The sequence below is a fragment of the Hypomesus nipponensis genome, chromosome 8, assembly GCF_054491055.1.
Source record: "Hypomesus nipponensis isolate SF chromosome 8, ASM5449105v1, whole genome shotgun sequence".
NCBI classification, from domain to species: domain Eukaryota; kingdom Metazoa; phylum Chordata; class Actinopteri; order Osmeriformes; family Osmeridae; genus Hypomesus; species Hypomesus nipponensis.
This window is the reverse complement of record NC_140368.1, coordinates 8,787,286-8,810,842: the sequence shown is the minus strand read 5'-3', so window position 1 is coordinate 8,810,842 and position 23,557 is coordinate 8,787,286. Positions and strand designations below refer to the sequence as shown.

At 47.5% G+C, this 23,557-nt stretch overlaps 2 protein-coding genes across 3 annotated transcripts; one reads left to right on the top strand and one right to left on the bottom strand.

Moving 5' to 3' along the window:
• Positions 1-320: 320 nt before the first annotated feature.
• oplah (5-oxoprolinase, ATP-hydrolysing) lies at positions 321-15,353 on the top strand. Of its 2 annotated transcripts, XM_084703625.1 has the most exons (27): positions 321-528; positions 1,245-1,440; positions 1,701-1,892; positions 3,532-3,646; positions 4,045-4,168; positions 5,318-5,513; positions 5,732-5,897; positions 6,343-6,481; positions 6,827-6,894; positions 7,564-7,880; positions 8,126-8,238; positions 8,931-9,101; positions 9,875-10,012; positions 10,279-10,417; positions 10,708-10,820; positions 11,185-11,336; positions 11,689-11,849; positions 11,960-12,061; positions 12,380-12,554; positions 12,837-13,021; positions 13,235-13,381; positions 13,518-13,652; positions 13,911-14,060; positions 14,159-14,316; positions 14,558-14,718; positions 14,840-14,937; positions 15,158-15,353. In XM_084703625.1, the coding sequence occupies exons 2-27, from the start codon at positions 1,270-1,272 to the stop codon at positions 15,311-15,313; spliced, it is 3,942 nt and encodes a 1,313-aa protein (XP_084559751.1). In that variant the 5' UTR covers positions 321-528; positions 1,245-1,269; the 3' UTR covers positions 15,314-15,353. The 2 variants fall into 2 exon arrangements, with proteins under 2 accessions (XP_084559751.1, XP_084559752.1); XM_084703626.1 differs by lacking the exons at positions 321-528; positions 1,245-1,440 and adding an exon at positions 1,444-1,472.
• Positions 15,354-16,638: 1,285 nt separating this feature from the next.
• On the bottom strand, positions 16,639-20,141 carry foxh1 (forkhead box H1). Its single transcript, XM_084703370.1, has 3 exons — positions 19,617-20,141; positions 18,829-18,933; positions 16,639-18,606 (listed from the first exon to the last, which is right to left on the bottom strand). The coding sequence occupies exons 1-3, from the start codon at positions 20,139-20,141 to the stop codon at positions 17,668-17,670; spliced, it is 1,569 nt and encodes a 522-aa protein (XP_084559496.1). The 3' UTR covers positions 16,639-17,667.
• Positions 20,142-23,557: the final 3,416 nt, after the last annotated feature.

The window sequence follows — 23,557 nt, the reverse complement described above, 5'->3', positions numbered from 1 at the left end:
GAAAAGTAGTATTTATACCAGTAGGCTGTGAACTGGGAGAAAACTTTAATATAGACACTATGGATAACAAGTCGTAGCCTGATCAGAGTGGCATATGAATTGTTAAAGTAACTTGCACAGAATATAACAATCAATTTGCTGTAGGCTAAACAATTAAATGTATTATTCCTCTGTGCATATCTGGTCTACTATATCTGTATATCAACCGAGCGTCACCCTTTACTTGCTAAATGGAAGTTACATTTTTGTTTTGTTCACCCTCGTGTAATTTAGGGTGGACACGTCACTGTAAATACCGCTGGCCGGAGACCATCTGCCTGTTGTTACTGCTTCTGTGGTATTTGTGTGAGGGGTGGAGTAAAGTATTTGACAAAACGCTTCGACTTTGGAGACCTAAATAGTCGAGTTGAGAGAGGGAGGAGACTTGCAGAGAGACTCCCGAATTGACAGACGAGGATTTACCACACGGTAGACTACCGGATTATCAGAGAATAGATCACCAGAGCAGCAAGTGCACCGACGATACCGGTAAGCGATCATCCGTCAATTGGACCCGTTAACCGCTTTCTGTTCACAATAAACCCTGTTAGTAATAGCCTCGGTTTGTACAATTTGTTCTCATGAATTAACCACACTGCTAGTTCACCATCTGACTTCCTACGATAAAGGTGTCGATACACTCCAGACAATAATACATTTGAAGGGCTCTGCATGGCGGGATATGGTAGATGTATGAGCGCATCACCGATGACCAGGTGAATCGCGACGGCCATGTCCTGAACAGTCAGTCCAGTTTGTAGGCTCTTCCTTCGGACAGGAAATTGACGTCTTGATTTCATGGAATATACCACGCTTAATTCACATGCACGCACAGATTTATCCTTGGTTGGATCGTTTTTTGGATGGGGGCAGGACAATGTCTCATGTCAACCAGTTTTAGTATCTGCTAATTGATCTGAGATACAGAAATATCTGAGATCTCTTTGGCGTAACCAACCTCTACGTGTTAGTTTACCTCTGCTTTAAACATTGCTTAACTTGTCTAATGCAATCACGTTAATAGTCTAGCTTCAAAATTCCAAGAATTGCAGCATACATTATTACATTCATTTGTTCATGTGGAGCTTGTATGTCAGATCCTCTTTACAAGTCTAGGGAAAAGCATACAGCTTATGTATTTCACCAACTATAGTCCTAAATCTCTTAAACTGCTCACCCTCGTGTTCTCTCTCTCTCTCGACCAGCCTCAGTCACATTCATCTCTTCAGGATGGCAGAAACAAAGGGGAAATTCGACTTTGCCATAGACCGCGGCGGCACGTTCACGGACGTGTTTGCCAGGCTGCCGGACGGTCGGGAGAGAGTGCTCAAGTTGCTGTCCCACGACCCCCAGAACTACGAGGACGCTCCTACCGAAGGGATCCGCAGAGTCCTGGAGGAGGTGAGACCGGGCTTCTCTGAGAGGGGAGGCAGGTGAGACTGGGGCTTCTCTGAGAGGGGAGGCAGGTAGGACTGGGGCTTCTCTGAGAGTGGAGGCAGGTGAGAGGGCTGGAGATAGGTGGGACCCACAGGGAACTTTGGCTGAAAAGGATAGTGTGTTGGCAGACATAGGGCCGTCGGTTTGTTTTCAAATGTGAGGATAGCTCAGTTAAATAACATTTTGTTGATAAAAACCAACTGAGTGAACTCTCCTGTCCACAGGAAACCGGCAGGACCTTTCCTCGGGAGCAGCCTGTGGACACCTCTCTGATTGGTTGGATACGGATGGGTACCACGGTGGCAACCAATGCGCTGTTGGAGAGGCAAGGGGAGAGGACCGCTCTCCTGGTCACCAAGGGCTTCCGGGATCTGCTGCACATCGGCACCCAGGCCCGGCCAAAGCTCTTTGATTTGGTCAGTGCTGACACTTTGATTGTTTCTGGCATGTGTGTTTGTGTAGAGGGGAAGGGGGAGGGGGGGGGGAGGTTGGTTATGATGCTACAGGGGAGGAACCAAAGCACAATGGAGGCCCCTTGCTGTGAAGACCTTTTGTTTGGGCTGGTTGAGACGAGGTGGCCTCGTCGCCCCCACCCCTGTCTGCATGACACTGATGCTGAGTACAGACACAACAGGCCGGGTATTGATACAGCTTACTGAGGACTCTAAACTAAAAATACCTCGAAGCCCCAGGGCAGACAGTGGGCAGTGAGCTGATGTCATGCAATGGTTGTGTGTGCCCACTGCCCACTTATCCATGCAAGCATTTTGGTTGCCTCTGGGGTGAATGGATAGACCCAGCCACCTGTGTTGCATGAAAAAAATACATTTTAATGTTTGAGATAACTACTCTCTATAATCTTAACTTACATGCTGGGCTGAGTTTTCCTCTGTGTTTTACTTAACATATCAAATATGATTTAATAAACCCCCCAAAAACTGCCCTAGGGGTTAGTTGGTTTCTGTAAAATAGTTCTTAAATGCTAAGTAAGCTGATTTAGTGCAAATATAAATGTTTGCTAACTTTAATAATAAAATAATATGTAACCTTAATAATAAAATAATATGTACAGTATATACAGTATATGTATATATCAATATATGGATGTAACAGCATCCATAGTTTCACAGTTACTTCAAACAACATGGGCCTGTCCACCCTCATGCGTCTGTGTTTGGGTTGGAACTAGAGCCCGGGACACATCCGGACTGGGTTTGAGCCCATTGGTCGGTCTGTGTTGGTTAACACAGCTGCACTTTCCTTAAATCATGTTTGGCTTAAATTCATACAGACACACACACACACACTGACATTCAGCTTTACATTCCTTTACTGTGGACAGGTGTGCCTGTCAGGCATTGCTACAGGAGTTAACAAGTACTGTATCCATATGGCACAGTGTGTTCCGTTATAAGACACTTATCCAGAACAAATTGTCTCTGTGTCTCACACATGTACGCAAGCACACGCACATACTAGTGCACACGCACATACTAGTGCGCATACTGACACATGTTTGCAACCAAGGTCTTGTATCTGTTTATAGACACTACTATCTAACCAGATTGGCCCGAATAGGATGTTGTGTTCAGATAGGTCCATCTGTAAAGTGTCCATTGCAACTTGGGGTCAGAGGTCTGATAAGATGCCAGCTCTTGTGGTCCACTGTTGAGAATGTCACCGCTGATAGAGATGTGCGTTATCCACAAGAGCTTATCCATATCACTGTTGTGACATAGTAGGTTTTTGCACAACAGTCTTCTGTCCCTGCTAAGATGCTGTGGCCTTTCATCAATATGCTGACTTTAGGCAAACGGAACACGAGAAATAAAAGTTGTTATTCTTGTGCACAGTAAATGCGAACTAGAATAACTTGATATCAGTACATTGTTGCTGTACACACACAGTGTTGGTTTTTTATTTTTTTTATAACATAATACACTCGCCATGATATAATGGGTGTCAGACGTTTATGCATCATGCAACCTATCCTAACCCTACGTGTGGGTGTGTGTGTGGGTGTGTGTGTGTGGGTGTGTGTGTGGGTGTAAACAGGAAGTGTCTGTGCCTGAGGTGCTGTATGAAGAGGTGATAGAGGTGGACGAGAGAGTCATCCTTAAGCAAGAGGGTTGTCATCTGCCAAGAAAAGAACCCAAGCGCATTGTCACAGGTAACACATGGTAAACATGACCATGAAGTGGTCAGAGGCCCTAGGCAATAACGTATTATTGACTTATCTAACTATGGATGAATATGAAAGTATACAAATAAATTCCACAAATGCCGTAACACGCTAGTGACTATAAAATGACATCAAGGATTCTGACAGGACAGAGATTGTCCACCACTGACTTATTTTTCCAAATCCCTCAAATAAGTTTTGCAAGCAAAGTTTATGGGTTTGAGGAGTAACAGATCAGGTTAATAATTTGCCTCATTTAAATACACACAAACCCTGCATACGCCTTGACACACCTAAGCGTTGACCTTCCCCTGTTTGCTTGTGTGTGTATATGTGTGTGCGTGTATGTGTGTGTGTGTGTGTGTGTGCGTGTGTGTGTGTGTCAGGCAGCACGGGGGACTCCCTGGAGGTGCTGCGGGAGCTGGACCTGCAGCGTGTGGAGAGAGACTTGAGAGGCGTCCTGTCACGTGGCATCACCAGCCTGGCAGTGCTGCTCCTGCACTCCTACACGTTAGTACAGCCCAGCACTACCACACTGTAGCCCAGCACTACCACACTGTAGCCCAGCACTACCACACTGTAGTCCAGCACTACCACACTGTAGCCCAGAACTACCACACTGTAGCCCAGCATTACCACACTGTAGCCCAGCATTACCACACTGTAGCCCAGCATTACCACACTGTAGCCCAGCACTACCACACTGTAGTCCAGCACTACCACACTTTAGTCCAGCATTACCACACTGTAGCCCAGCACTACCACACTGTAGTCCAGAATTACCACACTGTAGTCCAGCATTACCACACTGTAGCCCAGCACTCCCTACACGTTAGTACAGCCCAGCACTACCACACTGTAGCCCAGCATTACCACACTGTAGCTCAGCACTACCACATGGTAACACATGCAATCTGACACCAGAGACCCATTCAGACACATGCATAAATTCACACAGGCAGAGAAGCACACACACACACGGGGGCCAGGGTTCTTATTGTGTGTGTGCTTGTGTGTGTGTGTGTGTGTAGGTGTGTGTGTCTGTCTGCCTGGGTCCCTGTGGTGTCAGATATCTTGCTTTGTGTGTGCGTGTTTTACTGTGTGTGTTTTGTGTGTGTGTGTTTTAGTGTGTGTGTTGTTGGATCAGTGTGAGCTGTACTGTATGTGGCCTAATGTTCACGAACAACTAGAATACAGCCTGCTGTTTTCTCTCCTGCTGTCTTTACTTGAATTTCATTGCCATTCGTTTCTGCAAGTCATGTCTGATCTTTAACCTATTATCTGTTGACCTGGCTTTAGTTAGTTTCTCTCAATGTGAAGCTTTTATCAAAGTAGTCTGATAGCCAGAACACACATGCCTTTCTAAGGCAGGGAGTGCACAGAAAAGCCCTCTAAATAACGCAGATACAATACCCTCCCAACTAGTACGGCTCAGTTTACTGTTACCTTCCGTCTTTCGTACCTTCCTTCCTTCCTTTCCCTGGATCCATCAATAGTCTCATGTGTCTGGATCGGTGGCAGCTGCAGCAGCTTTCACCCATGCAGCCGTCAGATAAATCACCTCCCAGAGGAAAAGGAAGAGAAGTCTTTTGTATTTAGTTTTCATGTCTCACATAAAACCAAGGCCATGGATGACCCATCCTGTGTGTAAACACCCAGGTGGTCAGCCCACGAGAAGGCGGTGGGCTCGCTGGCACGCAAGCTGGGCTTCTCCCAGGTGTCCCTGTCCAGCGAGGTCATGCCCATGGTGAGGGCAGTGCCGCGCGGGTACACCGTCTGCGCCGACGCCTACCTCACGCCCAAGATCCACCAGTACCTGAAGGGCTTCACCTCGGGCTTCAGGGACGCACTGAAGGTCAGCGTCAATCATTTTCTGTCTCTCTTGTCTTTCTCTTAGTCAGTGTGCGTATTGTAAAACGATAAGGGATGGCAGAGAAGGTCAAAATAATTGTGTCTTTTGGATTTTTTATGTTATGTATATTGAATTCAAATATGCCTAACTCATAGTGTGTATCCATAGAAACACACACACACACAGCCATAACAAACATCCACCCCCTCAACCCCACCCAGGGCGTGAACGTGCTCTTCATGCAGTCGGACGGAGGGCTGACTCCCATGGAGCAGTTCTGCGGCTCGCGGGCGGTGCTGTCGGGGCCGGCGGGGGGCGTGGTGGGCTACGCCGTCACCTCCTACAGCCAGACGGAGGAGAAGCCCGTGATTGGCTTCGACATGGGGGGTGAGGAGAAGGACAGGAAAGGGACAGATGGAGGGGGGAGCAGGGTGCTGGGGGGGGGGCTGAGAGAGGGGTCACAATAGAAGAGGAAGGAAGAGAATCGGAAGACAATTAGGATGTGAGGGTGGGGGGGGGGGGTGCGAGGGTTGTAGAGGAAGTTGGCTGTATTGGCTGGAGGTCAGACTGGAGGTGTGAAGGTGAAGTTGGGGGAGAGAGGTGCGAACTCATGTGAAGAGACCAGGCCAGATAGATACCAGCCAGGTAAGAGTGAGAGCTGAGAAGAACAACGAGCATTTGGGTAAACGGACACATTTTGTATCTACAAAAAATACCACCAGAATCAACCCACATGCATAAACCATCGACAAGTCTGGACCTTGCCTCGATATTCAAACGATCATGACGGTGGGAAAAAAATAACGTTGCCGTCCCCCCCCCCCCTTTGCAGGGACGTCCACGGACGTGAGCCGCTATGCCGGACAGTACGAGCACGTGTTTGAGGCCACCACGGCCGGCGTCACCCTGCAGGCCCCTCAGCTGGACATCAACACGGTGGCGGCCGGAGGAGGGTCCCGCCTCTTCTTCAGGTCAGGAGGCCTGGGGATGACGATGTAGCGATGACATGCGCTGTCACAGGGAGAGGAGAGATTAGGTCATATGTATGTCTTATATGACTAAAGAGCCAAGCCAAGTTTTTGTGTTGTATTTTTGAAGCTGGCTTTAGTTCTCTTCAAATCGACTGACGTAGGGTTGCCTTTTGCTGTATATAAATGTGTCTGTTACTCAAATGGGGTTTTACATTGTAGTTTCTGCACCTATGTATTCCTTGTTCAATCATTAATCATCAGCACTGGCTTACCTAGCGCAGTTTAAGAAACTTTCAAAAACAATAAATAACTGACATAGTTGAACGCCCCCTCCTCTCCCTCCAGGTCGGGTATGTTTGTGGTGGGGCCGGAGTCTGCTGGTGCCCATCCAGGTCCAGCCTGCTACAGGAAGGGTAAGACAGCCGGAGCTCTGCTTTCTCCCTACTTTCTCCCTCCTTCCCCACCCTCACCTCCTCCCTCTCTCTTAGTTAGGATAGAAGCCCTTCTTCCTCCTCTCTTTCCTCCTGCGGCTCTCTCCCTCCCTCCTTCTCTCTTTCCTCCTGCCCCCTCTCCCTTCCTCCTCCCTCCCTCCGTTCATACAGACCTGTTAGATAACACATTCCCCACTGTTTCCCACAGGCCTGTCTTGCCCTTTTCTGAAAGCTTGACCTTTTATCCTCTCTGAACACATTTGTGGCCCATCATTTTTATACCGGGACTCCCTCTTTACTTCCCCCCCCCCCCCCCCCCCCGGATATTTAAACATTTCTTTGAGTGGAATGGATTCATCAAATTGACATCTCCTATACCCCAAGCCCTGAGCTGTTCTCTTCCCCTTTTTACTCTCCTTGTGTGAGTTATTAATTCCAAGTCTCAGTTGTGATTTTAGTTTAGCTCTGCACACACACACGCACACACAGGGCTATGAGTAGCTTGAACTATAGCTTAAACACTTCCTACTAGACTCTGCAGCTACTCCTGTTGTGATTCCACCTTTGATGGAAATCCGCTGTGAACCACATTATTACACCATTGCACAGTACAACAGATTATTGTGTGTTATTCTGGATGTGTTTTCTCAGGTGGTCCTCTGACGGTCACAGATGCTAACCTGGCTCTGGGCCGCCTGCTGCCCTCCTACTTCCCCCGGATCTTTGGCCCTGGAGAAGACGAGCCTCTCTCCTCCGAAGACACCATGAGGCACTTCCGCCAGCTCACCCGCGAGATCAATCACTTCCTGTCCACCAGCCAATCACAGGCCAGCGCAAATGGGGCTGCCAATTCCAACTACGGCAAAACCCAGGGCAGCAAATCTGAGATGAGCGTGGAGGAGGTTGCCATGGGTTTTGTCCGTGTGGCAAACGAGGCCATGTGTCGTCCAATCAGGGCCCTGACCCAGGTAATGAGATTCTGTCTTCCTTCTAGGATTCGTTGTAGCAAAAATGAATAGACTCACCATACTACACCATTCATTTGAGTGGTTTAAGCATATCATTGTTATTATTACCCTCCATCTCTCCCCCCCAATCTCTTTTTCATTCTCTCCCCTTCTCTCTCTCTCTGTCTCTCTCTATCTCTCTCTCTCTCTCTCTCTCTCTCTCTCTCTCTCTCTCTCTCTCTCTCTCTCTCTCTCTCTCTCTGCAGGCCAAGGGGCACGATACGTCCCAACATGTGTTAGCTTGTTTCGGCGGAGCGGGCGGCCAGCATGCCTGCGCCATCGCGCGGGCCTTGGGGATGAAGAGCGTCTTCATACACAAGTGAGCTCTGTAACCCACGTGGGCGTACGTGAGAGGACACATGTGTTTGCCGTGCATACTGTACATGTGTGGGCCGGGGCTGAACGACAGGTGTTCCTTTAGAAAGACGTTGACATGCTTGAGAGAGTGGCATGCGTGTCGGGCACAGTTGGTACCACAGAGCCTCCAGTGATATGTGACTCTCAGGGCGCTTGGCAGTGAGCTGTTCTGTTCTTGTTTAGTGACTTATGGCATCCGAGGCAGGTGTCCAGAATGTTCCGTTGCCTTAACGACGTTTGGTAATATATTATGTTTTTTTTTTAATGCTGTGTATGTCTGGTTGAACTGCTGTCTTTGTTTCATGTGTCTGTTCAGTACATGACTGTAAGGAAGTCTGGGAAAGAGAGCAGGGGAGACCTTTTTTCATTATATGCAATCCTGAGTCTTTTTAAAGCTCTCTGAGGTTGTTTTGTTATGGTGGTCTGGATTCAAACGGATCTAATTTCCCCTCAGTGAGTGCACTGCTTCCGCAGTCGACAATGTTACAAAGTGACATTGTCAAAGACGAATGAAAGGACCGTAGAGAAGGACAGTCAGACAGACTGTCACCTGACAGTTATGACTGTACTGTACTGTTGAGGCTGTGTCAGTGTGCTCTATTCTCCATGTAACCACCAGAATGTGTGTGTGTGTGTGTGCGTGTGCACATGCAGGTACAGCGGTGTGTTGTCGGCCTACGGCTTGGCCCTGGCTGACATGGTGGAGGAGGTGCAGGAGCCGTGCTCCCTCCAGTACGAGCCGCGCTCCTTCTCCGACCTGGACCGCCGGGTGGAGCAGCTCTCCCAACGCTGCCAGCACACCCTGCAGGACCGGGGCTTCAGCGGGTCAGACACACACACACTCTGCAGTACACTCTTATACACACACACACTCTGCAGTACACTCTTATACACACACACACTCTGCAGTACACTCTTATACACACACACACTCTGCAGTACACTCTTACACACACACACTGCAGTACACTCTTATACACACACACACTCTCTGCAGTACACTCTTATACACACACACACTCTCTGCAGTACACTCTTATACACACACACTCTGCAGTACACTCTTATACACACACTCTGCAGTACACTCTTATACACACACACACACACTCTCTGCAGTACACTCTTATACACACACACACTCTGCAGTACACTCTTACACACACACACACACTCTCTGCAGTACACTCTTATACACACACACACACACTCTCTGCAGTACACTCTCATACACACACACACACACACACACTCTGCAGTACACTCTTATACACACACACTCTGCAGTACACTCTTACACACACACACACACTCTCTGCAGTACACTCTTATACACACACACACACTCTGCAGTACACTCCTTTACACACACACACTCTGCAGTACACTCTTATACACACACTCTCTGCAGTACACTCTTATACACACACACTCTCTGCAGTACACTCTTATACACACACACACTCTGCAGTACACCCGTATACACACACACACTCTCTGCAGTACACTCTTATACACACACTCTCTGCAGTACACTCTTACACATATACATATATGTCTCTCTACACTCTCATCTCTCATCTTTACATGTCTTTCAGATCGCAGATCAGCACTGAGGTGTTCCTCCACCTGCGCTACGAAGGAACTGACTGCGCTCTCATGGTGACGGCCACCGGTTACCCGAGCAACTCCAAGTCCTGTCGCTCTGGTGACTTCCGCAGTGCTTTCACTAAACGGTGAGCATAGGCAGGACCAGGTAGCTGTTGATCGGTCTGTACATTATAACAGAGCTGACTGTCTCTCTGGTGCTCCGAAGTCTGAAGTCTTTGAACTCTGTTCATACATTTCTCTGCATCCAAATAAGGTTTAATGACTGTAACAGGTTGTAAAAGAACTCCCGTGCCTCTCTCTCTCTCTCTCTCTCTCTCTCTCTCTCTCTCTCTCTCTCTCTCCCTCTGCCTCTCTCTCTGCCTCTCTCTCTCTGTGCCTCTCTCCTCTTTAGCTACTTGAAGGAGTTTGGCTTCACCATCCCAGAGCGTCCCATAATGGTGGATGACATCAGAGTGAGGGGTTCTGGGAAGTCAGGCATCAGATCCATGACCACAGCCAAGTCTGCACACGGCCACACCAAGCCCACCACGGTACGACACAACACACAGATAGAACCCACTTCACCCCCTTTGCCAGTTTACTTCACTATTTTTTAAGGACTGTTTCAGAGAAAATACAGACAAATGAATTGGTTTGTGAGTTGATAAATGGCCTACCATACCTTGGGCCAGTCGCACACTAAAGGGTGCAAAGCACAGTAAATATAGACTATTCATCCCAGATAGTGTGTCACTTTTCTGACATATTAATGTCATGTCTGGTCCGGCGGCCAGATGGTAGAAAACTATTCCTCAAGTGTGTTTTTTACTCCGCTGCCAAGGTGACTAAGTGTTACTTTGAGGAAGGTTACCTGGACACCAGCGTCTACCTGTGGGAGGAGTTGCCATGCGACTACAGCATCCAGGGACCAGCCATCATCATCGACAAGAACAGGTGGGTGTCTCCATGGTAACCTCTATCATTAGTAAAAGGCTATACTTGAGTTCATTGGGAAATATTTACATTGCAAACATTGACCCATGACTCGTGTGTATTTAAGTGGCTGAATAATTCACACTACTCAAAACAAATCAACACAAAACAAAGTTACAGTTTTGCTATCAAGCTATTTTATTACATTGCATACATTTTGTCACCACCAGTTATCTCTTCTGTTACTTATCTAGTAAGTATAAGGGGTTCCTTATACATAAGTTGACTAAACAAAAATCCAGGTGCACAAATGTTTTTTATTGACTTTCAAACTTGATCTTGAGGTTGTATTGAAGTAGTCTGTTGGTTTTGCCTCCCCTTGCAGCACCATCCTGGTGGAGCCCAGCTGCGTGGCTCAGCTGACGGCAGGGGGGGACGTGCGCATTACGGTGGGCTCCGACCCCCACTGCGCCCTGGGCACAGAGCTCAACACCGTGCAGCTCTCCATCTTCTCCCACCGCTTCATGAGCATCGCAGGTCAGCTGGAGGGAGAAGAAGAGAGGGAGGTCGAGAGTTGGATAGGAAGTAGGAAAGAGAAGGGGAGGAAATGGGGTGGAGAGGAAGATCAGTATGAAGGGATGAGAAGAGTCTAGGAGGAAAGGACGGTAGCCCTAAGTTAGGTTAGTATTAAGCCCTAAGCTAGATGCTGCGATGTGAATAGGAGGAGAGCCAAGGAATACAAAGAGGCTGGGAGGGAAGGCAGGGAAGGGCAGAAAAAGCCTCAGGATTCATAACTGAAACCTGCGGACAGAACAGAGACAGGGGACAATGTGTGGTGCTGGGAGTTCCTATCTGTACTGAGACGCTTGCTTCCCTGTCCCTCCCACAGAGCAGATGGGTCGAGTGCTTCAGCGCACCTCCATCTCCACCAACATCAAGGAGCGCCTCGATTTCTCCTGCGCCGTCTTCGGCCCAGACGGGGGACTCGTATCGAACGCGCCCCACATCCCTGTCCATTTAGGGGCCATGCAGGAGACCGTGCAGTACCAGGTGGGCGCGAGCACCGTGCGCGCGTTAGTCTGGAAAACGTCCTTGTTCCTATCGCTCCCTTATCACCCTTTCTCTTCACCTTCCTTTGCTTCTCTCCGTCTGTCTTCCAGATCAAGTCTCTGGGGGGGACTCTGCGGGAGGGGGACGTGATCCTCAGTAACCATCCGTGTGCTGGGGGGAGCCACCTTCCGGATCTGACCGTCATCACCCCCGTGAGTCAGCCCTCACGCCGCGCAACCCTCGCCTCGCGCCCGTCCGCGCTGCGGCCAATCAGGGCTTTGCCTCGTTTTTGCCTGTTCGTGTCCTCCATATTTCTGTCGTTTCGTTTCTTGCTGTTCTTTTCTTTTTTCACCTCTTTCACTTTCTTTCTCCAGAAGGTTTGATCTACTTTTGATTCTGTCCTCTCCCTCTCTATATATATATATTTTTTTTAATATAAATTTCTGCCTGTCTCTTTGCTTCCTCATTTGTCTCACCCCACCTTTTCCGCCCCTCCATCACTCCGCCCCTCCATACCTGCATCACACCAGGTGTTCAGGAGAGGTGTGAGTGGGCCGGTGTTCTTCGTGGCCAGCAGGGGGCACCATGCTGACATTGGGGGCATCACTCCAGGCTCCATGCCCCCACACTCCACCACCCTGCAGCAGGAGGGGGCCGTCTTCACCTCCTTCAAGCTGGTCACCGGGGGAGTCTTCCAAGAGGAGGGTGAGGGCACGATCATGAAGGAAGGAAGAGAGGAAGGGAAGTGGGTGCATTTGGCCGAGGGCCGCTTTGCTACGTCGTATCCTGTGGACATGGATTGGGATTTTAGGGGTTGATTTGGGGGGTTTACTTTCACAGTGAATAACATGGTTGGACCTGAGGGGGTGTAACCAAGCTTTGGAGACTGGTTTCAAATACCCTGCAATACTCAGTTCTGGAATTGAAAGGACAAATGTCCATAGAAGCTCACTCATACAGAATGGCCCCTCCCCTCTCCCCCGACAGCTGTAACTGAGGCCCTCATGGCTCCGGCTCAGTACCCAGACTGCTCGGGGACACGCAATCTCCATGACAACTTGTCGGACCTGCGGGCTCAGGTGGCGGCCAATCAGAGGGGCAGTCAGCTGGTGGGGGAGTTGATTGACAACTACGGACTGACAGTGGTGCAGGCTTACATGGGCTACATCCAGGTGAGGAGAGAGACTCTACTCTGGTGTGTGTGTGTGTGTGTGTGGAGGGTGGGGTTAGGGGGGGTTAGTCGCGAGGGGTATTGTAGCTTATGTAACTCAGTGAGAGGCTTTTGTGTTTTCTTAGAACATGTCACATTCCATCAAGAGTTGGACAGTGCACTTGAATTAAATGGTGTGTGTGTGTGTGCGTGTGGGGGAATGTGCGGCTTTCAGAGCAACGCAGAACTGGCAGTCAGGGACATGCTGAAAGATTTTGCTCGTCGCCGGCTGCAGCAGACCGGCTCCCTAGATGTGGAAGCGGAGGATTTCATGGACGACGGAACACCAATCAGACTGCGGGTCCAGATCAACAAGGATGAGGTAGGCGGAGACTGTGTACCCTAACATGGTTGACTGTCATAACCTTTTATTTTTTGTTCAAGCATCATCAGTAAATGTATATGACAAGAATGAAATGCAAATGATTGTCTCTCTCTCACTCCATCCTGGGTCTCAGGGCAGTGCTGTGTTTGACTTCACTGGGACTGGCACAGAGGTGTGGGGAAACTGTAATGCTCCACGGGCCATCACCTTCTCAGCCCTCATCTACTGCCTGCGCTGCATGGTGGGCCAGGATATCCCCCTCAACCAGGTGAGACGGCAGGCACAAAATAGACCATGGTTCAGAAGATATATGGGACTTACTGACCTCTGGTTGTCATTGTTGGGTATTACAATGTGACATTTTCAATACAGAGTTCATGTTTTTTTTAATATAAGAAATATTAGTCCACAGCAATGTATTTTATGGTGCCATACAATGCTATTCTCTGCAGTACAATGCTCTGAGAGCTAACCCACATGCAAAGACACCGTGGTGAAATGTTTAAACACGCGTTTCGTTTTTCAGGGTTGCCTCACGCCCATCAAGGTCATCATCCCCCCAGGCTCCATCCTGCAGCCTTCCCAGAATGCAGCTGTGGTGGGTGGGAATGTGCTGACGTCCCAGAGGGTGGTGGACGTCATCTTCCGTGCGTTTGAAGTCTGTGCGGCCTCACAGGTCGGAGGGAAAAGAAAGCCAGTTCATCCTCTGCTGTTTGACTTTGGAACGCGTGTGGATCCCTTGTGTTTTCTCTTTGTTCTTCCTTCCTCCATCAGGGCTGCATGAACAACGTGTCGTTCGGCAGCGAGAAGAGCGGTTACTATGAGACCGTTGCCGGGGGAGCCGGGGCGGGTCCGGGGTGGAACGGGCGGAGTGGGGTCCACAGTCACATGACCAACACGCGCATCACTGACCCAGAGATACTGGAGAAGAGGTGGGCCAACGAAATTCAACAGCTGTTCTCTCATTGATATCTGTACTTTACACACTGAGAGAAAAAAAAAAGACGTCTTTCCTTGGGTGACGCGTGTGATCATTTACATCCCAATACCACATTCCAATACCCTTGCACATTTCTCCTCAGATTATGTATTCCCCTTTAATCAGATGTAAAGCGTAACTATAAAGCATATCTGCCTCCCTCTTGTCCTGACCTGCGTTCTCCTACGGGTCAGGTACCCTGTGATTCTGGAGCAGTTCTCCCTACGGACATGTTCTGGGGGTACTGGGGAGTACTGCGGTGGAGACGGGATTGTCCGCAAACTCCTGTTCAGAGACAAGGTGGTTCTGTCCGTGCTGACGGAGAGACGTTCCACACGACCCTACGGCCTCAAAGGTAACTTCTCCTTTATGACCTTTCCTATAAAGCCTTGGTACACCAGGCTGAGAGAAACTGTCTGCCATATGCCCTCAGTTGATGCAGCGTGTCCTCACCGCCCCGTCTCTCTCCTCTTTAGGGGGGGGGTGTGGAGCATCAGGGCTGAACCAGCTGCACAGAGCCGATGGGAGAATTCTCAACCTGGGGGCCAAGACCACCGTGACTCTGGAGCCAGGGGTGAGCAAGCGTGTCTTGTGTGTCGTCTATGTACGTATGGGCTTTGTTGGTGTGGGTTCACTATGCGTCTTGGATGCATGTGGTTGGTTTGAGCTTCATGTAAGAATCGGTCCTCTCACTTACCATGAGCCGTTGCTACACGAGGCACCAAACACCAAAATATTGGGGCGGCTTGCATTGAAATATACAGCTCACCAACCCCTCTCTCTCTCTCTCACAGGACATGTTCTGCCTGTACACGCCCGGGGGAGGTGGCTACGGCAGTGAGGAGGAGGCAGGCTATGGGAGGCCCCAGGCCAAGCGCCAGCGCACGAGCGAGACCTTCCCAGAGAGAGGCAGCGTGTTTGAGTACCGCAGATCTCAGGAAAGTGTGTGAGAGAGGGATGGAGAGAGAGAGAGAGAGAGAGAGGGGGGGGGGGGGGAAGCCAGGAGAGGAGGAACCGTGGGTCAGAGAAAACAGAAGACATTACTGTGAGTAGAGAAAGGGATGGGACAAAGATTGAGTGAAAGATTGAAAAGGGTTCCTGCACCAGCTCCAGTTCAGTCATACCAGTCCATTAGTACTCCATTGTTCTAACAAGTTCTAAAGTCTTTTTAGTGTTTTACTAGTTTGTAAAACATTTTTGTCTATGGTTTATAACTGAGGCTGCTCAAGTCCTCTTTTGTGAGGATCTCTTGCTGCATTCAATGCTACAGCTTGGTGCAAACATTTACAAACCCTTGTCATTCCATCTAGCACAGATCTATCAGACCTTCAAGCAAAGTGACCCTCTCCTCTCACCTAAACTCTCTCGTCTGGTCCTCCTCACAACATTTCTAAACGGTTTTTATCCAAAAAGGATCCAAGTCCTCTGACTCATTTGGACAACATTGAATGTGAACACACATTTGAGTCTCATTAGAAATGGTGCTGAATTTGAAGATTTGAATCATTTTTCCAGTGAAATGAAACTCATATCTTTACAAGTATAGTTAGATATTACTTATCTGCAAATCTGTAGTTTGTTATACCAGAGGGAAATAAAAATATTTCTAAAATAAAGCATTTTTATTGTATTCATCCATAGGAGCGTTTGTGATTGTTCACATTGCAAAGCTCACTTTGAAAGTAGAACATGGACCCATGAAGTCAGACACAAAAGGAAGTTTTCCTATCATTACTACATTCACAAACGTGACAACATTGCCTATCCATAGGTTTTGGATAATTTTGCAGTGCCATCCAGTGGCCAAGGCACCACATAACATCCTATGACTGCACACAAATCTGCCTAGTCACTAAGAAAAGCTCTCCACTGCCAAAGTGAACATACCCATCCCCTCATCATTTGGTTACATGAAAAAGCCAAGAAATACTTGAAGGCAATCTCAGATTTTACACAATCCTTCATAGGGAATTGTAGCTTTTTACAACATCAGCAATGATCCAAGCACCCCCCCCCCCACCCCCAATATGAATTCCTAGGAGTCACAGGGGCATTCTGGGAGAGATAAGCCACAGCAAGGGGGGCTGTAGTTTAGGAGGGGGAGGGTGATCGGGGTAAGAGAGTGGGGGGGGGTGATCGGGGTAAGAGAGTGGGGGGGGGGGGGGGGCGGAGGGCAGGAATCTGCGAGCAGCTGATGAGGAGATAGTGAACATTGCAGCGCTGCCGGCAGGAGGCAGACGACTGGCATACTCATACATGTAAATGAGCTCCTGGGACTGGGGCCTCTGGTCTGCGCACAGCACGTCTGGGTTGGGGATCAAAAGGTAGAATTTCTGCATTTACGGACCTCAAGTCCTGTGTTAAGTCTCATGTGCTCTTTAAGAGACCGTCTTTGATTCAGCTCTCCTCCTGCATTAGCTGATGCAGTGGAGTTGGGTCTTCTCTATTTAGACGGTAGACATCTTTCTTTGTGACATTGTGGGACAGTGTAAAGAGGGTAATCCACTCTGAACTGTAGAAGGATACACCAGCCTTCTACAGTTTTAATTTAGTAAAGCCATCTGAACAAACACACTAAAAATCTCACTGAAGGTGGAGGATACACTGGGCACACACACACACACACAGAGACACACTTTTAAAAGAAAATAAACAACTTCTGTCTCTTTGGAGAACCATTCATTTACTACTGCAGGGTGCCAATGCACAGTTCAAGCGCATCTGCAATATTCAACTGCTCCAAAAAAGGAGAGACTATTAAAAAACATGTACTGCAGAGACTACAGTTGCCTTTCTACACTTACTTTCCCACTTCATATGTGCGGTTTTACAAACTATTTCATGAATACTATACAAGCTTTTCAAAAGACATGCATATAAACGACACAGTAAAAAACAAATACAACCCCCCCCTTCCCCTTAAAAACAAATCCAACATTCAGTTGTCGAGGTAGGAAACATTTCAAATACATTTCTCAGAGATGGTTTTCTTCTATTGACGTTAAAATAGTGCAAACAACAGTAGTGCAAGGTCCCAGTGTTAGCACAAGCGGTTCCACAAGGTTTTGATTGTGGTAGATTTTGTAAAATGGTTATGGAAGTAATGGTTCCAAATTAATTTGAGGTAGAATGGTCAGGATTTCCTTGTAAACAATGAACAGTGGTCAACTAAAAAAGCCACAGACACCATGTTGTCTCTTTTCCTTCTTCCTGTACCCTGTGATTGAAACTATGTTGGCCCGTGGGCATCAGTAATGCTCAGATAGAGAGTTCAAGTAGTATCCTTATGTTAGAGGGATGACTGTCAGTACTGGGGGTAGCGGCTTAGTGGTCCGCCCCCCTGCAGACCGTACTGCTCCGGGGGCTGGTGGGGGCCCTGAGGACCCATCAAGTCAAACACACTCTTATTGGGCGGAACCGACTGCAACATGCTGTCCAGGTCCATAATGAGAGGCGGGGCCTGGAGGGAGACATGCCCACTGGGCAGGATGGGCCAGTAGGCGTGGCCTACAAAGTGGCCTTGTGCGACAGGTGCCCCTCCGTAGCCGTAGAGAGGCAGACTCCCCAGTGGCATCATCGGCCCCGCGTGGAAACGCATGCTGGGAGGAGCCACGGCGTTGGGCGGGGCGTACTTGGCGTACGAGGTGGGGAGCTCCCAAGGAGCGGCGGAGCCTCGCCGGGTGGCCTTGTGCGGGGGGGCGCGGCAGTCCTCGTAGCCGTCCGACCCCGTCTCTCTCTCGGGGGGGCGCTTCCCGCCCTGCGATGCCCCGCGCCAGTCTTCGTCGGAGGATGAGGATGCCGGGCTGGCGGAGCTGGCTGAGGCGCTGCGGGTGGAGGAAAAGTAGCTGGGGTGCAAGGGAGGGGAGGGGCGAGGGGGTTCTATCCCCCACGGGTCTCTCGGCCGACTGGGTTCCCCGCTTGCACTGGCGGGCCTCAGGCTGTGGAGCAGTGAGTCGATAGCGAAGGAAGAGTCCAGCTTGGGTCGGTATGGGTCCTCCAGGGGGAGGGAAGGGTGCCTGGTGGGGAGGGGGGGCAGGGCGGTGACCACTGCTGGGTGGGGTTCCTCGTCAGGCCTGTAGGGGTGGCCCTGCAGGATGTAAGGGGCCAGGTCTTGGGCGAAGACGGTCTCGTCCTGGCGGGACACGGCCGTGTTCTGCCTCTTGAGCAGCTCCACGGGCACGCGGCTCACCTCCACGGCCCAGAAGTTGCCCTTGCCCTGGGGCTTCCCTGGGTCCTTCAGCACCTGGGGAGACAAAACAGGGACACTGGTCAGACCAATACTCTACTCAGACCAGTCAAACTGGATAAACCAAGTTTCGCAGAACTCACCCAAACAATTTCACTCAATGTCAAAGGGAGGACAGAATTGTAGGTTTAATTTTGCTTACTTGTCTATCAGAGCTAAGAGTTCTTGTTTTGAGCTGTCTTTGTCAGAATAAAGATCCACACAGGTAGACACGCATACCTTCACAAAGCAGTCGTAGGAGGAGAGGTTGTGTCGAACTGAGTCCCGCCAGCCCTTGTAATTCCCTTTGAAAAATGGAAAAAGAGTGCCAATCTCCTTCAGGATCTGAGAGGAGGCAGATCATTTACATTAGGATTCATAATAAAGTGACAACTAACAAACAAATGACAACCATATATATGCAACATATCATTTAATTACAAACTGTACCACAAAAATATGCAAGTAATGGTCCATGTCACTGTCATTCAAAAGGGATTCACACACACAATAAAAGGTCCACGTTTACAACTAAACTACAAAAATAATACTGTTTAACAGTTTACTGGAAATAGCAGGGCTGTGAACTGATATAAAGCAGCACACCTCTGCAGCCATCTTCAAGTTATCTATTTAAATCAAGCTCCAGCTGATAGTCATCAGTATCTGGCTTCACTGTATGCTATCCTTATCACAACAAACCAAGCAGCAATGGAAGTCACTGAAGTGTCCTGTTCAGTGTCAATTAGGATGCAATCTACCATATAGGATAGCTAATAAACCATAATGCCTGTAAATTTGGTTTAAAACATGTTTTTGTTAATGCAACGTTTACTTTCTCTAGCACTAATTTCAGTAATTATCAAATCAATTGTGCTTTTAGCTGATTTGCGAGTTATTTTAATTAACTAGACCAGTTTTGCTATACTGTCCGTTGTTGTTTTAAACTTACTTTTATGACTAGGTGAGTAAAAAAATTATATATATTTAGTTAGCTTTGACACAGACCCAAATAAAAACCAGGTTACCTCAGATAGCGTCAATTTCTTTTCTGGGGAGTTTTGGATGACCATTGCAATCATTGCAAGATAAGAGTACGGTGGTTTAGGGTAGCGTTGATAATTCTTTTTTCTGCCACCGGTTCCGTTCTTCACCCGGTCCCACGACTCTCTGGCTGTAGCTTCGGATTCCTTGAACTGTGCATCTTTGAGCTGAGGCTGTGTCGGTAAGTAGGGCCGCGCAGGCCGGCGGTGGTCATCAGGCGACATTACTTTATCCATAGGCGCCCTGACCTTTGTGAAGCGTACTTTGACAGGCTTCTCCTGTCGGAGAGGGTTCTCGTGCCGGAGAGACTTCTGAACTGCCTCCTGGCCTTTACTGTAGTCCCAGTCTTGGGTTGGAGATCTCCTCGCTATGTTACTTTGAGAAGACCACTGGTACACATTGTCGGTCGAGTCAAGTTGATGGTCGTGGTGATTAGCCAGGCTTGGAAAGCGCAGGTAGGAGAGGGCGTTTAGTGCCAACAGCCTCTGTCCCCCCCAGTGCTTTGTCATGTTGATCAGCCAGGGGGGAGATCGCGAAGCACGGTTGGACAGGAGGACGGTGAGGGGGAGGGAGGGAGCCGGTCCTTAACTTCTGGCAGACTGCTGGCTCCAGGCTGACTATTTGAAGAGCAAACAATTAACAGTTTCATGTAAATCCCGCAGCGTAATCGAAGAGAGAATGGAGCGCTATCTGCAGGCAGAATGACTGATCACCCAGGGGGGTTGGGAAGGGCCCGAGCGTGAGAAGGACAGTAAACCTGTAAATAACCCTGACAATATCAACAGACGCTTTAAAACGCAGAACACTGACCCAATAACTCCCAAATACTTAACGCACAGTTTATGCATATTATTTGTAAATCTGCACATATTTTTTTCCAAATTGTGTTTCTTTAACTTTGCAAGTAAATTATACCCTACATTTTCTAAGGGTGACTTGAAAAATTCCTACTTTGAAAATATTTTGGAAGTCTTATGGTACCAACCCCCAACTACATGCTCTACCTTGAAGCTTGCTGACAGTATAATCACAACTTTAGTTGTTATTTTCTAAAATCTTCAAATCACCTGCACTGTGCCCCAAAGCGACCAAGGAGGCATGAGATGTTATCCAGATCATTTAAAGTAAATTTGAGGGGGAGGGGTATTCAAAGAAAACAAAATACAGAAGAATTTTGGGCAAGGCTTTCATCCAATCAACAACTTATTGCTTGCAATATACATATGTTTGCTAATAAACAAACAATACAAGATTATCACCGGCCAACTGGATACTTAATTTCAAAAGACAGACTAGCCCCTACAGGTAGCCAATTGATAATATTACTCATCCAAGAACACAAACATCGAGACCTGGATTTTATTATAGGTACTTTGGCTTTACAGTTTATGTCGACACATACATTAGTTTTAGTGGGTATAAATGCAAAATAAATATTGTAGCTATTGTCTGTCCTTAATCATTTAGCTAGCAACATTTTCTGTCTTTAATTGCTGAAATTGACCAGGATTGGCAATATAAGGGTCGTCAGCAGTCTATGTGGTGCCATTATAATTAGGCCATTTATTCTTATTTAAAACAAGTAATCGGGAAGCACATTAAATAGTTCTCCGAAAATGCCACTATGGGTGCACAACAGTCGGGGGCATATTGCGCACAGGGGTGCCCGCGACAGTATAAGCACTCTTCCATTCAACGTGGGAGAATTGGTTTCGGGACTGCATGTTGCTTTTGTTCACATTAATGTAGTGTTAATGCCCCAACCCTTGTGAAAACAAGTTGGATTAGAATAACTTTCACTGGCAAACCGAGGACGTTTCAATCCTGCGTTAGGGCTTGCTATTTAACATGTGAGGAAAGACTACCTCTCAAACTCGTTCCTTTCTAAGTTATTGGCTGATAAATAATGGGGGCATTCGCACCTTACACAAACCACCATCATGTCTCAACTTGTGCAAAGACACATTTTGATCTATGACCAGAACCAATAAGATACATTATAAACTGTGAAGTGTTACATTCAAAACGCAAACAATGACCTGCACTGAGTTACATTAAATTGGCTCTGAAAATATTGTTGAGATTGTGTGATGGGGGCTGTTGTTATATATCTTACCGGGTAGTAGTTTCATAGATTGGAGTGTGAAAACGAGGACCAGAAAATGTGACCCGAGCATTCACACCCTCACCTGTGCGATAATTGCCTGAACATTCTCAACTGTGATTGGCTAAATGACACCGATCGTTAGCACAGGCATTTGAATGAATTATATTAATTTCGTCAAGTCAAAACAAATGGAAATAGATGCATTTGAATCTTATGACAATGTAAGCTAATGTGATTTATTAATTTGGTCAACTGAGAAGTAGTACATCTAGATTTGGTTAATTTGGACACGAAGTCTTTGGAATATTCCTGGATAAATTGAAACGCTTACTTAGGTTGTGTAACATTTATTATTCAATGATTTCAAGAAAGGATTGTAGAAATAAACAAAAAAACAATTTAAATACACTCTGCAACTTCTTCCAAATTGTGGACTAGGTCATTGGTTTTGGTGGGATAGGGATTTCATGTGTTTCTCTTAAATCCATCTAAGCATCCCTGAGCTACACCCTGATACCAAGTGAGACCAAAGAGAGTAAGTTTAGCCCTGCTGAGACCACAAAGACACTTTCTTTGTCCATGCGAAAGCTTTGGAGTAAGGAACAAATTCCATGTCTGGGTCATCAAAGACATTATCCACCAGCGTGCACAATTCTCCTCCTAAGTCCTAACAAAGACATTTTAGGATACCCAAATGAAAGGAATAACACCAAACAGCATGGGTGATCCGTATGGATAAGATGAGGGCACAATCTCATTATTGCAAGTGTTGAATACATTGATCTAAGTTTGCCCTTGTTTCTTTAAACCGTGCATATTTTGATAGGTTTTCTCGATCAGCGTTAAATAAACAATATATCAGTTATACAGTATGTGCCAAAAGAATGATGTTCTAGCCTTATCCAGGATACATTCTTCTGCAGTGTGCTTCAATGAAAAGTAAAATATAAAGACCGTCCAATTTCCTGTCTCTTATTCTCTGCAGAGTGTCACTGTGTTGTCGACTGATGGAGGTCACCAAGGAGGTCAACAGATTACAGAGTCATCCCTGTCTCTGGGTATTAGCAGATGATTGTCCTGGGAGTTTTCCCAGGATTATCAACCCTGTCCATTTCCGATTCCAACTTTATCTCAGTCTAATATTGTTTGATGAGCAATCATATAACAAACCAGACTGAGCTGCTGAGAAAAGTCAGTATATCAGAATTTGTTTTATTTGCCATGTAAATTCACACAAACAAGGAATTTACTGTGGCAGGAAGGTGCATACAATAAACATATACAATCTTAAATAAAAGTATTGTACAAAGTCCTGACTAATACTAAAGGGCTAAACAATATGTAAAATTAAAATAAAATATAAGATATAATATAAAAATAGGGCACCATAGTGCAATAAGACAAGGTGGCTTGTGCACATAAAGTCTTAAGAGTCAGTGTGAGTCCTTGGCCTTGTTGAAGAGGCCAGCAGTGGATGGAAAGAAACTATTGTTATGGCGTGAGTTTTTGGTCCTGATGGACCGCAGCCTTCTGCCGAAGGGGAGTGGCTGGAACAGAGTGTGTGGGATGGGAGGATTTGACCACAATCTTCCTCGCTCGCCTCAGGTACCTTGAGTCCTCAGGTCCTCCATCCAGTTGTATGTGCTGTTTAAAATATTCTGAAAAGCTGTAGACTGCTGCTTGTTGATTGATCATTTGTCTACTGTCTGAGGTTATGTTACATTGTATATTAGATTCACATGAAATGTCCATGTAATGTCAATGTCCTATTCTCTCATAGTGCACACAAACTGTCTCTCCCACTCGGTCTGCCGCTCT